At 43.8% G+C, this 15,204-nt stretch overlaps 1 protein-coding gene across 5 annotated transcripts in view; it reads right to left on the bottom strand.

The window, feature by feature from the left end:
* The window catches only part of yaf2 (YY1 associated factor 2), a 182,093-nt gene that overhangs the window by 102,247 nt on the left and 64,642 nt on the right, over positions 1-15,204 (bottom strand). For 3 of the 5 annotated variants that reach the window (XM_070900632.1, XM_070900634.1, XM_070900633.1), the window contains one exon: positions 1,175-1,258. The exons of the other annotated variants lie outside the window; for them this stretch is intronic. In XM_070900632.1, the coding sequence (XP_070756733.1) occupies positions 1,175-1,258 (84 nt within the window). The remainder of the gene's footprint in view (positions 1-1,174; positions 1,259-15,204) is intronic. 5 annotated transcript variants of the gene reach the window in all.

The raw sequence follows: 15,204 nt of genomic DNA, 5'->3' as shown, positions 1-15,204 counted from the left end.
GAGAGCACTGACCTTACGCGATCACTCCTGGACACCATCAGTGGGGTGGGTGATGAGGTAGTGGGGCTGCCGGGAAAAGTAACAGCAATCTCACGAGAAATGGGAACGATGTCAATGACCATGAGGGAGGGAATGTCACAAGTAGGTGATGCGCTGTCAATGAACATCAGGGAGGGAATGTCAGGGATGGTGCAAACACTATCACTGAACACGAGGGAGGGAATGTCACAGGTAGTTGAGACACTGTCAGGGCGCATGAGGGACGGCATGTTGGAGTTAGCTGCTGCAATAAGGGAACACGGCCAGACCCTGCGTCCATTGACAGAATCAATTGCCACTCCCACTGCAATCCCTGAACGTCAAAAAAAACTCACCTAGAAAAATCGTCTAACTCAATTACGCTGGCACAGATTGCAGGGGGAAGCTTTGAAAAAAATAGATACGCCAGAAAAACGGCACAAATGACCCTGGAAAATTGAGCCCAATGATAGGTCCAGAGGAGGTGTAAACAGTTACAGAATGTCCAGCTCTTGTTTCCAAAAGCTGTTCATCTCCAGTATCCTCCAGTTCTGATGAAAGGTCATCGACCTAAAACATTAACTCTGTTTCTCTCTCTCCACAGCTGCTGCCTGACCTGCTGAGTATTTCCAGCATTTTATGTTGTCGGGAAGGACATTTGTTTCATTTATCTATATGAGGCAACATGGTCTACCATCCAAATGTGAATACAAACATTTTGGTCACACCATCATCCTTGGTTGAATATTTACACTTGACAATTTCTGCAATTTTTTTTTTTAAAGTCTACTTTTCAATATTAGACATTTGGTGGTGGTGAATGCTTCTGTTCCACTACTGTCAAAATTTGATATACATGCACAACTTCAAAGTGTCATTTGAATGCATTTCCATGTTTTAAAAACAAAACTGAAATCCTCAATGCATCCTGCTGCAGCTCATGAGCCACAGAAACTATTTTTTTCTCATTTTAAAATCCTTATTGATTGAACCCACTGTTGACTATACACGCAGTTAAAGAGAGAAAACGAGAAAGGAACAGATTGAGGCTGAGCTGACTTACAGTAACTGGTCCGGACACGTTATGAAAGGAACGACATGAGCCCTTCCACTGTACTAAAGAGTGCGTTGCTGCCCTGGTATGTCAAATACTCACATGCTGTTTGGGTTGGATCTTGTAGGTCGTCCCGGGTGGCTTTTCGAAGTGGTGATGCTGACCGGTGGCTTTCCTTGGGACGGGCTAATGAGGAAAGGGTGCAAGCAATGAGGCAGAGAGAAGTATTTGACAGCCGTATTGCATTCGCTGGCCCATAACTGACTTCTGCCAGTACCGCGGAGCCACTTATCAAAATTCAACATGCAAAGAATAAACCAAGAACGTAACTGGGAACATGATGGATCATGCCCGAAAACTAATGTGTTGCAACTTGGGTTATGTTTCTATGGTTACGGTGATTGAATAAAGGGATTCAATAAGCATTCAATTTATAGATTACTTCAAACAAAATATATAAAACTGCTTCACCAGAATGCTTGTTTAACTTCAATGGAAAACAAACACAAGATGCTCTTTATGTGCTGAATGCATTTAGTACGAGCTTTCTAAGTGCTGTTGCTCACTGCACTATATTACCACTGATGGCGTACGATTAAAGTGTTAGTGAATCTGCGATTTTACCAAAGGAACACGAATAATTTAAGTAAACCTGCCAAGTCAGTGTCAAATTCATTTTGCATGCATGAACAGAATCATTTCAAAATGGTTAATATAACTCATTTAATATCTAAGTACAATACAATTAAATGCAAATTTTGACATTTTTAATATATAGTTCTTAAAATGTACATACACAGACACTGTATATAGACATGCACACACAGCTCTTCAGCACAGTGACTAAATACACCATCAGGAGTGATGCTGAGTTATACTGATCAGGAAGGCCACAATTCTAATCCTGGCCGATGTGGAGTTAGCTGATCTCAGTGGGGCATTTTAGGTGCTACAACTGGTCTTCAGTACTGGGCACCTCACCTCAGGAAGGATATATTGGCCATGGATGGGGAACAGCACAGATTCACCAGAATGATACTGGGGCTAAAAGAGTTAATTTATGAGGACAGATTGCACAGATAGGCTTGCATTCCGTAGAGTTTAGAAGATTAAGGGGTGATCTAATTGAGGTGTTTAAAATGATTTAAAAATATTTGATAGGGTAGATGGAGAGAAACTACTTCCTCTGCTTGAGAGAGCCCAGAACAAGGGAGCATAAACTTAAAATGAGAGCTAGGCCATTCAGGGGTGATGTCAGGAAGGGTAGTGGATATCTGGAACTCTCTCCCTAAAAAGCTGTTGAGGCCAGGTCAATTGAAAATTTCAAAAATGAGAATGATAGATTTTTGTTAGGCAAGGTATTAAAGGATTACAGAACCAAGGTGAGTAAATTAAGTTAAGATACATTTCAGCCAAGGTCTAATTAAATTGCAGAACAGTCTTGAGGGGCTGAATGGCCCAATCCTGTTCCTATGTTCCACTGCCCCTGGGATAGAAAGAAGAGAAAAAAGCCAGGGATCCCACGTGTAGCTTTCCAGTGACCCTGGTTGGAAAAGCATGCATAGACATTGGGGAGCGTAGGTTTTGTAGTTGACTGTGGCATCACCCTCTCCCTTCCCCAATAGTTCAACACCCTAACTGTAAAGATCGAGTCTCACACAAAGTCAATTAAAGCCGCAATGCACCAGTATTTTCTTGTGGGTGCAGCAGAGGTTTAATAGAAAAATCCACTTGTGTGCGTTGGGAACGGCAAGATCAAACATTGACACTTTTTGGGCCCCTATTCCTGAATCAGTTGCCACCTTTTGTTTTTAGAGGTAGGAGGAAATGGCGATAAAGAGAAGAACGAACAATGGTTGATGCCACAAGTGGAGAACGCACAATCTTGTTTCACAATCCCTGTTTCTAAAAATATTTTGCAGACAGGGAGAAGATAATGATTTTACCTTTGTATCATCCAAATTATTACATCGAAATCACAACATGGAATCAGGCCATTCGGCCCAACCAGTCCAAGTTGGTGTTTATTCTTCATACAAGCAGGGGTCCTAATCCCATGTGCCTGCAATATCTCATGTAGATAACATGTACAACAGATTCAATTGTACAATAACTGAATTCTATGGCTATTTAATATTTTAATTTTGCAGTCATACCTTTACATGATATTCCAATCTCACTTATCTATTCGCTTGAAACAAGGCAGTGCAAAGACCACACTAATCTAGCTTGACTGTGAAGATTAAAATACCGTTCTTGGAGTATTTTTTGAAGTGCGTATTCTTTGATCTTTTTATATAAATATATAAAGGAGACTTTTAATAAAACATTTTTTTGTACAGACAAAAAAGTCAGTTATATACAGTAAGAGGAGCCTCAGTGTTTTTGTTCTTTTGCATCTTAACCATCTCCATCAATAATGTACGAACTGAAGTCCTACTTCAGAAACAAAATTGGCCTCCTTCATTTTAATCTAGTTTGCATCAACTGACAAAATCTACTTCTGTTTAAGTGATCATGAGAGAAAACACAAGACCAGTGTCTTTCCACATCTCCTGTGACTTTTCTTTTCAAACATACTCATTAAAGGTGAAGAATGTCAGTGCTGGAGAACATTAACTCAGCTTCTAACACTCAGCCACAGCATCCAATACCGTCAGTCAACAGTTCTCTCAATTCTATTCCAATAATCTAGCTCAAGCCCTACTTCAAAAGCCTGCTGTACAGTTGTAAATGAGCCCTTTTCTCACACCAATTGTCATGAAAGCCCGAGTAAAACTAACTGTTGAACAATGAGTTGAACTATGAGCAGCACTGTGTTGTGGTCTCACATACCGTAAACTGGTAAGTACAACCCAACTTCACTTCCACTCCATTGCTCTGGACTAGATTAATATCCAAATCCTTGCGATAAAGGTGTAGTCTGCTAATGCACTGGTGTATCCGGTCCCATTCCTTCAACCATACTATCCAGGTACCGCCAAGCTTTCAAGGATCAAGATCAAGAAAAAAAAAAGTTCCACCTCGATAAGGTGCCACAAGATTTAAAATGGTTCGCACCAATACCTTAAGCACTGCCAATTGACTTTTGACATGCTATTTTAAAACTATTTTCTTGGAATCGCTTTGGTTACTCATGTTCCTCTCTCTTTACACTCCCCTCAACTTCAATTATTTCCCCTTCCCCTCTCACTCCTCCAATTTATCTCATTCTTTTCTTTGTGGTTCTCGGTCCCTTCCCAACTTGCCCTACTACCCCATAGTCTCTCCCTCTCTGCTCTTTTCCCTCAGTCTCTCTGCCTCTACTTATATTTTCTCCCTCTCGCCATTACCGATGGTAACATGTTTCATAAACCCCAACATCACTTCTGTGCCACATAACTAAATCTGGCTTCTTTCCATGTGCAGAGACCAGCAGCGCACTGCGGGTTTGCGCTCAAGGATGGTGGAGAAAATATGATATACTCACTTTGTGACTGATTTGTTCAAAAATGAGTGTGACCGTATCCTAACTCGAAACAAATCCTATTCACCCATCACCCCTGTGCTTGCTGGCCTTCATTGGCTCCTAATGCCTCAATTTTCAAATTTCCATCGTCATGTTCAAATCCATCCATGGCTTCACCCTTCCCCATCTCTGTAACCTTCTGTAGCCCAACAGCCTTCCAAGATTTCTACGTTTCCCCCAACTCGAGGCTTTTGTGCATCCCCAACTTCCTTTGCTTCACTGGCAGTCATGCCTTTAGTCACCTAGGCCCCAATATCCGGAATTCCCTCCCCAAACCTCTTTGCCTCACCACCTCTCTCTCCTCCTTTAAGACGCTGCTTAAAAGCTATCTATTTGACCAAGCGTTTGGTCACCTGTTCGAATATCTCCTTCTTTGGCTTTGTTTCAATTTTTATCTGACTACGCTCCCTATCGCACCATGGGACTCTATTATATTAAAGGCGCTATACAAATGCAAGTTGTTGTGTGCACTGCAGGCACAATCATCCACTATGGCAGCACATTTGGAGTAAAATGAAATGATCAATTCAAAATATAATAGAGTTGCTCAGAATTGATGCAAGGCGTCGTATTTTCTTGAGGCTAATCAGCATCTCAATGTAATCAAATTTTAATTAAGGAAATAAAAAGTATTGATTTTATTCAGTTTGGCATCAGCTAAAACTGGGATTCAAGTTCGAGTTTATGACTATCTAATTTTCCCATGGATTTGCTACGACTGAGAATTTCCTTAAAAGGTAAGACAAGGGCTAGGTTTTCCACCTAGTTATAAGTCAATGGACAGAATCACCGAGTCCTAATTGAATCATCACATAAGAAATAGGAGCAGGAGTAGGCCATTTGGCTCCTTGAGCCTGCTCCGCCATTCAAGAAGATCTTGGCTGATCTGATCCTGGCCTCAACTCTACTTCCCCGTCCACTTCCCATAACCCTTGACTACCTTATCATTCAAAAATCTGTCTATATCCACCTTACAATGACCCAGCCTCCACAGCTCCCTGGGTTGAGAATTCCAAAGATTCATGACCCTCAGAGAAGAAATTCATCTGTCCAACATTACTACACTTCACTACCGTGTAGAGAGCTTGGATCCAAATGTTAATTCAAAGTAAAGATCACCTGTAGCAAGCATGGGGGCAGCTTCCATACATATGCCAGTATTCATCACTCTGCCAACACCCTTCAATCCACCTTTTTCCCATTGCAACTTCAAGCTGTGGATGAGATGAAACTTCCTCCTGCTCTACGTCAGGAAGACCAAAGCAATTCTTTTTGTCTCTCGTCAGAATTCTGCACCTTACCACCACACTCCCAGACCCCAGTTCCATCCCACATCTTGGATGTTCGCTCAAGCCGAACCAGTCTATGGCGGTCTGCTTGACTGCGATCTGAGCTTCAAATCTCTCGCACGATCCATCATCGAGACCACTTACTTCCAGTGCTGTAATACAAATTCCCTTTGCCCCTTCTCACTCACATTGCTGCCGAAATGGTCATCCATGCTGCTGTCACCTCCTGCTTCTCCAATGTTCTCTTTGCTGCTCCCAAGTTCCACTCTTCACAAACTCCAGCTCGTCCAGAACATTGTTGCCAGCATCCTCCTATCCTATACCAGACCCTTCATCGTCAACCTCCATACGCATCCTATCTCCATAACACTGATTTCAAAATTTGCAAGTTCATCCAGAAATCTCTCTATGGCCTATCTGTCATGTATTCAACCAGCATTGTAACCCATGTATAAACTGACTTAAGTTGTACACCGTGAGAACACCGACCACTAGGTGGGAGACACTCCTAACCTGGACCTTCAAGTATAAAAGGGGAAGCTCCACCCACCTTCATCACTTGAGTGCTAAGGAATAAAGGACAGGTCACAGACTGACCTTCTCTCAAGCATGGGCCTCGTGTGCATCTATACTGTGTAGTAAGGACATATCAATGGCGACAAGAAACTGGGATTTAAACCACGCGAGCATGGCCATTAGCAGAACAGACGAGAGGTACTGTGTTAAGGAATGGTTGGGACAGAGATTCAACATTGTTAAAGCAGCACACAGTTCTCCCGGCAGACAAGGGCAGTCAGGCATGCCCCAACATGTAGTCGAACCCAGAGGGGGAGTTCGACAGAGACAATGGCAAGCTGAACAGCGATTCACGCCATTGCAAGGGACAATGCGGCCAGTAATGGGGCCATCAACACCTGTTAATGGTGCACTCAAGGACAATAACAGGGGCAGTCAGGGATGATCGACTGGCAAGGGACCTTTTGTTTCAAACCGCAACTCATGCTGGAGGCGTGGAGGCATACATTCAGCCAGAGTGTGCAGAGATGAGCAAAATACCTGCAGAAATGGACACTGGGGGAAATCGCTGGAAGCTGAAGTTCAGCGAGTTCATGTGGAGCACGTATACAGTTCATACACCAGGACGCCACCGATAATGATGAAAGTGCTCCTCAATGGCATCCCAGTATCAATGGAGTTAGACACGGGTGCCAGCCAGTCCCTGATGGGTATCAAACAGTTCGAAAAGTTGTGGGCATCCAAGGCCAGGAGGCCAAAATTATCGCCGATTGACGCACAGCTACGGACTTACACAAAGCAGATCATTCCGGTGCTAGGCAGCGCCACGGTAGTCGTGACCCACAAAGATTCGGAGAAAAGGTTGCCACTCTGGATTGTCCCAGGGGACGGTCCCGCACTACTGGGGAGGAGTTGGCTTGCTGTCATGAACTGGAAATGGGGTGATGTCAATGCAATTTCCTCTGTGGAGCGAATATCATGCTCACAGGTCCTGGACAAATTTGACTCATTATTTCAACCCGGCATCGGCACTCTCATGGGGGCCAAGGTAGTGATTCACATAAACCCGGACGCCAGACCAGTACACCACAAGGCGGTGCTGTACGTGATGCGGGAAAAGATAGAAGGCGAATTGGACCGCCTGTTGAGGGAAGGCATCATCTCGCCAGTCGAATTCAGTGACTGGGCGAGCCCGATTGTGCCGGTGCTCAAGGCGGATGGGTCAGTCAGGATATGTGGCGATTACAAGGCCACCATCAATCGGGTGTCACTCCAAGACCAATACCCGCTACCGAGAGCGGAGGACCTCTTTGCGACGCTATCCGGTGGCAAACTTTTTTCAAAATTGGACCCGACCTCAGCTTACATGACCCAGGAGCTGGCGAGTGAGTCGAAGAAGCTGACCACCATCACGTCACACAAGGGGTTGTTTGAGTACAACAGATGTCCGTTCGGGATTCGCTCGGCCGCCGCAATCTTCCAACGAAATATGGAAAGCCTCCTCAAGTCGATTCCAGGGACGGTGGTTTTTCAGGACGACATCCTCATTACGGGTTACGATACTGAAGAACACCTCCACAACCTGGAGGTGGTGCTACGCAGACTGGACCGGGTAGGTCTGCGACTGAAAAAGGCGAAGTGCATCTTCCTAGCTCCAGAGGTAGAATTCCTGGGGATGAGGGTAGCAGCAGACGGGATCAGCCCTACTGCATCCAAGACGGAAGCGATCCAGAGCACCCAGACCCTGTAACACGACGGAGCTGCGTTCGTTCTTGGGGCTCCTGAACTATTTTGGTAACTTTCTTCCCAAATTGAGCACGCTGCTAGAGCCGCTACACGTGCTCCTACGCAAAGGTCGCGAATGGGTCTGGGGGGACAGCCAGGAAAAGGCTTTTAATGGAGCACGCAATTTGTTATGTTCCAACAATCTGTTAACGCTATATGACCCATGTAAGAAACTTGTGTTAACTTGCGATGCGTTGTCCTATGGTGTCGGGTGTGTGTTGCAGCATGTCAATGCCAAGGGTCAGTTACAGCCGGTAGCTTATGCCTCCAGGAGTCTGTCCCAGGCAGAAAGGGGCTACGGGATGGTAGAAAAGGAGGCGCTCGCATGTGTATATGCGGTAAAGAAAATGCACCAGTACCTGTTTGGCAGGAAATTTGAGCTGGAGACAGATCACAAACCCCTAACGTCCCTTTTGGCCGACAACAAGGCCATAAATGCAAACGCATCGGCCCGCATACAGAGGTGGGCACTCACGTTAGCTGCCTATGACTACACAATTCGGCATAGACCGGGCACCGGAAACTGCGCCGATGCACTCAGCAGGCTCCCACTAGCCACCACTGAGGGGGCTACCGAGCATTGTGCTGAGATGGTCATGGCTGTTGAAGCTTTCGGAAGCGAAGGCTCACCCGTGACAGCCCGTCAGATTAAAGTCTGGACAAATAGAGACCTGCTATTGTCTCTAGTCAAGAAATGTGTCCTGAATGGGGACTGGGCAGCCATGTACAGGGCATGCCCTGAGAAATTTAAACCATTTCACAGGCGCAAGGATGAACTCTCGATTCAGGCCGATTGCCTACTGTGGGGAAACCGCGTAGTCATGCCCCAGATGGGCAGAGAGGTGTTCATCAGAGAACTCCACAATGGGCACCGTCACGATGAAGGCAATTGCCAGGTCACACGTTTGGTGGCCAGGGATAGACGCAGATCTGGAACTTTGTGTTCGCAGGTGCAACACGTGTGCCCAGCTGGGCCATGCGCCCAGGGAAGCCCCCCTTAGCCCCTGGCCTGCCAAGCCTTGGTCATGCATCCATGTGGACTACGCAGGTCCTTTCATGGGGAAATGTTTTTGGTTGTAGTAGACGCCTACTCCAAATGGATCGAGTGTGACATTTTAAATTCAACCACATCCTCTGCCACGGTAGAAAGTCTACGGGCAATGTTCGCCGCCCACGGTCTACCGGACATCTTGGTCAGCGACAATGGGCCGTGCTTCACAAGCACTGAATTCCAGGACTTCATGGCAGGCAATGGAATTAATCATGTTCTAACGGCACCGTTCAAGCCGGCCTCAAACGGCCAGGCAGAACGAGCAGTGCAGATAATCAAACAGGGGATGCTCAGATTCCAAGGGGGTTCCCTACAAACCCGCTTATCACGCCTCCTGTTGGCCTATAGATCCCAACCACACTCGCTCACAGGGGTTCCACCCGCAGAGCTACTAATGAAAAGGACGCTCAAAACCCGATTATCCCTTATACACCCCACCATGAAAGAAATTGTCGAGAGCAGGCGCCAGTCACAATATGACTACTATGACAGGAATGCGAGGGCGCGATGTATTGATGTAAATGATCCTGTTTTTGTCCTCAACTACGCTGCAGGGCCCAAATGGCTCGCAGGCACTGTGATTGCCAAAGAGGATTCTGGTAGTTAAACTTACCAATGGACAAATCTGCCGCAAACATGTGGATCAAACAAAAAGGAGGTTCAGCAACCCCATAGAAGAAGCAGAGGAAGAACACGAGATAGAGTTCACTCCACCACAGGTGACCGAACACCGGAACCAAAGGGAGGAGAGCCCAGTCACTGTGGGCAGTCCGGACAGGCCTGAGACACTGCAAACAGCAGACACTCAGGCCAGCGCCCAATAACCGGAGCCCCAACTCAGGCGCTCGACAAGGGAGCGTAAACCACCAGAGAGACTCAACCTGTGATCCCAATAAGACTTTGGGGGCGGGGTGGGGGGGGGTGATGTCATGTATTCAACCAGCATTGTAACCCATGTATAAACTGACCTAAGTTGTACACCGTGAGAACACTGACCACTGGGTGGGAGACACTCCTAACCTGGACCTTCAGGTATAAAAGGGGAAGCTCCACCCACCTTCATCACTTGAGTGCTAAGGAATAAAAGGACAGGTCACAGACTGACCTTCTCTCAAGCATGGGCCTCGTGTGCATTTATACTGTGTAGTAAGGACGTATCACTATCCACTACCCCCCATTTCCACCTTCTCCAGCCAGTTCCCACTCACTACTACTGTGATTTCAGACAGTTGTGCACACTTCCCCCTCTCAGTGGCAAAACATAAACATTGGGCCTCAGCACTATGGAATTTCATTCCCACAGTTTCTGCCTTGACATGTTTCTCCCCACTTTTAAAAGGTTACCTCTTCAAATGTGCCTTTGGTAATCTTCACAACTCTCTACTCAATGTCCAGTTTCCTCTTTGCAAAGCACCTTTAGAACATAAGAACATAAGAAATAGGAACAGGAGTAGGCCATACGGCCTCTCGAGCCTGCTTCGCCATTCAATAAGATCATGGCCGATCTGATCATGGACTCAGCTCCACTTCCCTGCCCGCTCTCCATAATCCCTTATCGTTTAAGAAACTATCTATTTATTTCTTGAGTTTATTCAATGTCCCAGCTTCTACAGCTCTCTGAGGCAGCAAATTCCACAGATTTACAAACCTCAGAAGAAATTTCTCCTCATCTCTGTTTTGAAGGTGCTCATGTAAATACAAACTGTTGTTCCTGCTGTAAATTACCGTGAAAGAAAAAATGAACTTGCATCCAGTTGTTGTGATCCATGTTGGTACCAACAACTCGACATAGGCAAGATTGGGGAAAGAGATCCTGCTAAGGAAATATCAGGAGATAGGATTTAAACAAAGGCAGGACCGCAAGGGTAATAATCAGAATTATTACCCTAGCTGCGTACAAATTGGCATGGGGAAAATAAAGATTAGGAAAGTCATCAGATGGCTAAAGGAGTGGTGTGAAAAGGATGGGTTCCATTTCATCGGACACTGGTGCCAGTACTGGGATAGGAAGGAGCTGTACCATTGCATCTGAACTCGTCTGGGACCAAGGTACTAATGGAAAGGATAAAAAGGGCTGCAAATAAGACTTTAAACTCACAACATCGGGGGAGGAAACTGCTAGAAATTACAGAAATCCAGAAATAAAAGAATCAGGAAAGGGACAAACTAAAGGAATGAATAAGGATAACACAAATGGCCAGCATTCAGATAAAATCACAGAGCATAAAGGTGAAATAACTATCAAAAGAGAGAGAGAGAGAGGAATGATAAAAAAAAATAATTTAAACTGTTGGTGTGGCAATGTACATAGTATTCAAAACAAAATGAATGAACTGGAGGCAATAATTTGCAGAGATAGTAGGGATGACTGAAACATGGCTAGACAGAGAACTGAATTAGCAACTAAAAATTGCAGGATATGACACATTTAGGAAGGAGGGAGGTGGAGTAGCTGTACTAATTAAAGATAACAATGGCAGTAGAAAAAAAAGGGTGTAACTCGTGGTAAGATAGATATAGAATCTATATGGATAAGAAGGGATCCATCACTCTAATAGGGGTGTACTAAAGACATCCAATTAATGGAAAGGAATTGGAGGAAGAAATATGTCGGCAAATCTATGAGGTGAGTTGCATGAGCTTTTTAAATTGTGTCCACAACTCCTTTCTCACTCAGTACGCAAGAAGTCCAATAAGAAAAGAATCTACTGCATCTTGCCATGGGTAATGAACCAGAACAGATAGGAGAAGTAAGAGTACGAGAGCATCCTAGTAGTTGTGATCATAACATGGCATGGTTCAAGATTAGGATCAAAAGTGACTTAAGTAGCACAGAGATCAAGGTAATAGTTTGGAAGAGAGAAAATTATGAAGAAATAAGGGTAGAACTGTCTAAAGGTGGTAAACTGGGAGAAAATCTTGAAAAACGGAGAGACAAAAAACAGCGGGAAATCTTTAAAAGGGCAATCAATAGAGTTGAAGAGAAATGTATTTTTATTAAAAGCCAAAAACAAGCAAGCTAATTATGGGGCACTGCAGATGAATAAAGAACTAAAGAGAAAATTGATCTAAAGAAAAAGACATGCAATACTAAGATACTAAAGGAGAGGAGGACAAAAGGAATACAAAGAACTTAGGAGAGAAGTTATAAAAACCATCAGGAAGGCAAAGAGAAATTACAAAATTAAATTAACAAGGAATGTAAAAAGAAATAATAAAATGTTCTATCGACACAAATAATAAAAAATTAAAGTAGGATAGGGCCACGAGAAATAAGTAAGATAAACTCACAGGTAATGACAAGAGATGTGGCATTGAATAACCACTTCGCCTCAGTTTTTCCTAACGAAGTTTACGAAATAGACACTTCACCAGAGGATGAGCTTAAACAGAATATTAATACAGTTGAGGGATAGAAAGAGAGAAAATAATTGACAGACTAGCAAAACTAAAAGAGGATAAAACTTCAGGTCCAAATGGTATACACCCATTCATACTTAAGAAAACTAGGAAGGATATAGCAGAGGCAAAAGTTCCATAGATACTGCCATAGGACTGGTGGACAACTAGTGTTGTTCCTATGTACAAAAAGGAACATAGCACAAAACCTGGGAACCATAGACCAGTCAGTTTAATGTCAGTGATAGGAAAGATATGGGAATCTATACTAAAAAAAAAAAGAGCCTCTCGAGAGGAAATATAATTAAAAAGTCAGCATGGATTCCGAAAGGTTAAGTCATGCTTAACTAACCCAACAGAATTCATTGAAGAGTTAACAGAAACAGTGGACGGGGTAATGCAGTAGGTGTCATATATTTGGATTTGCAAAAGGCCTTCGATAAAGGTGCAATGCGGTAGGCTCATGACAAAGGTTAATGCATGTGGAGTCTGGGGACAAACAGCTGAATGGATAGCAAATTGGCTAAAAAAATAGAAAAAACAGAGAACAGGGGTAAAGGGTTGTTTTTCCAGATTGGAGGAAGGTAGAAAGCAGTGTTCCACAAGGATCAGTGCTGGGACCACTGTTATTCATAATTTACTTTAATGATTTGGACTTAGGAACAAGTAACTCAATATCAACATTTGCAGATGATACCAAACTGCAGGGAAGCTGGGGTAGCTAACACTGAGGAAGAATACAACATAATACAAGAGGACATTAGAAAACTTGCAGACTGGGCAGTTATGTGGCAAATTAATTTTAACATTGATAAACGTGAAGTGATGTACTTTGGTCAGAAAAGTAGAAACATCCCAAACATAGAATACAGCACAGAAGGAGGCCATTCTTCGAAAAGAAGAAACTGAATGGGGTAAAAGAGCAAAGGGATCTAAAGATTCCGGTGAACAAATCATTAAAAGGCGCATCACAGGTCAGCAAAGCAATTAAAAATGCCAACAAAGCACTGGGATTTATTTCTAGGGATACAGAATTTAAAAGGTAGTGAAATTATGTTAAACTTGTACAAGTTACTTTAACTGGTCAGGCTGCACTCAAGACAAATGTGCACAGTTCTGTTCTCCATACTACAAAAATGACAGCACTGGAGAAGGTGCAAAAAAGATTTACAAGGATAGTCCAAGAACTGAGAAGTTACAACTACTGGGAAAGATTGAATAGGTTTTTTTTTCCTTTGGATAAGAGAAGACTTAGAGGTGACCTGAAAGAGGCCTTTAAAATTATGAATGGGTTGGACAGAGCAGATGTGGAGAGAATGTTTCCACTTGGTGGTGAATCCAAAACTAGGGACTATAAATAAAAGACAATTACTAATAAATCCAATAGGGAAATAAGGAGAAATTTCTATACTCAGAGTGGTTAGAATGTGGAAATCACTACCACAGGAAGTGGTTGAGGCAACTAGCTTAGATGCATTCAAAAAGGAAACTGGAGTACATGGGAGAAAAGGTAATAGAAAGATATGCTGAAAGGCTGAGATGAGGTAGAGGGAAGGGGAGGACTCATGTGTGGAAAATAAACACCAGCACAGACCGGCAGATGGAGTATAATGTGGGAAAATGTGAGGTTATGCACTTTGGCAGAAATAATGGAAAAGGAAATTATAATTTAAATGGAGAAAAATTGCAAAGTGCTGCAGTACAGAGGGACCATGGGGTCTCTGTGCATGAAACACAAAAAGTGAGTATGCAGGTGCAGCAAGAAATCAGGAAAGCAAATGGAATATTGGTCTTTATTGCAAGGGGGATAGAGTATAAAAACAGAGAAGTCCTGCTACAACTGGACATGGTATTGGTGAGGCCACACCTAGAGTACTGCGTACAGTTTTGGTCTCCGTATTTAAGGAAGGATATACTTGCACTGGAAGCTGTTCAGAGAAGGTTTACTAGGTTGATTCCGGAGATGAGGAGGGTTGACTTATGAAGATAGGTTGAGTCAGTTGTGCCTATACTCATTGAAGTTCAGAAGAATGAGAGGTGATCTTATCGAAACATACAAGATAATGAGGGGGCTCGACAAGGTGGATGCAGAGAAGATATTTCCACTCATAGGGGAAACTAAAATTAGGGGACATAATCTCAGAATAAGGGGCCGTCCATTTAAAACAGAGATGAAGAGGAATTTCTTCTCAGAGGATTGTAAATCTATGGAATTCTCTGCCCCAGAGCGCTGTGGAGGCTGTCTCATTGAATATATTTAAGGCGGAGATGGACAGATTTTTGAGCGATAAGGGACTAAAGGGTTATGGGGAGCAGGCAGGGAAGTGGAGCTGAGTCCATGATCAGATCAGCCATGATCTTATTAAATGGCAGAGCAGGCTCAAGGGGCCAGGTGGCTTACTCCTGTTCCTATTTCTTATGTGGACTAGTTGGGCTGAATGGCCTGTTTATGTGCTGTAAATTCCATGTAATTTATACAGTGCCTTTCATGACCTCATGATGTCCCAAAGTGCTTCCGAGCCAATGAAGTACCTTTTAAGTGTTGACACTGTTGTAATGTAGGAAACACGAAAGTCAATTTGCA

Source organism: Pristiophorus japonicus, chromosome 15, assembly GCF_044704955.1.
Source record: "Pristiophorus japonicus isolate sPriJap1 chromosome 15, sPriJap1.hap1, whole genome shotgun sequence".
Classification (NCBI taxonomy): Eukaryota; Metazoa; Chordata; class Chondrichthyes; family Pristiophoridae; genus Pristiophorus; species Pristiophorus japonicus.
The sequence above is the reverse complement of the archived record's forward strand: the minus strand, read 5'-3'. Positions and strand labels throughout refer to the sequence as shown.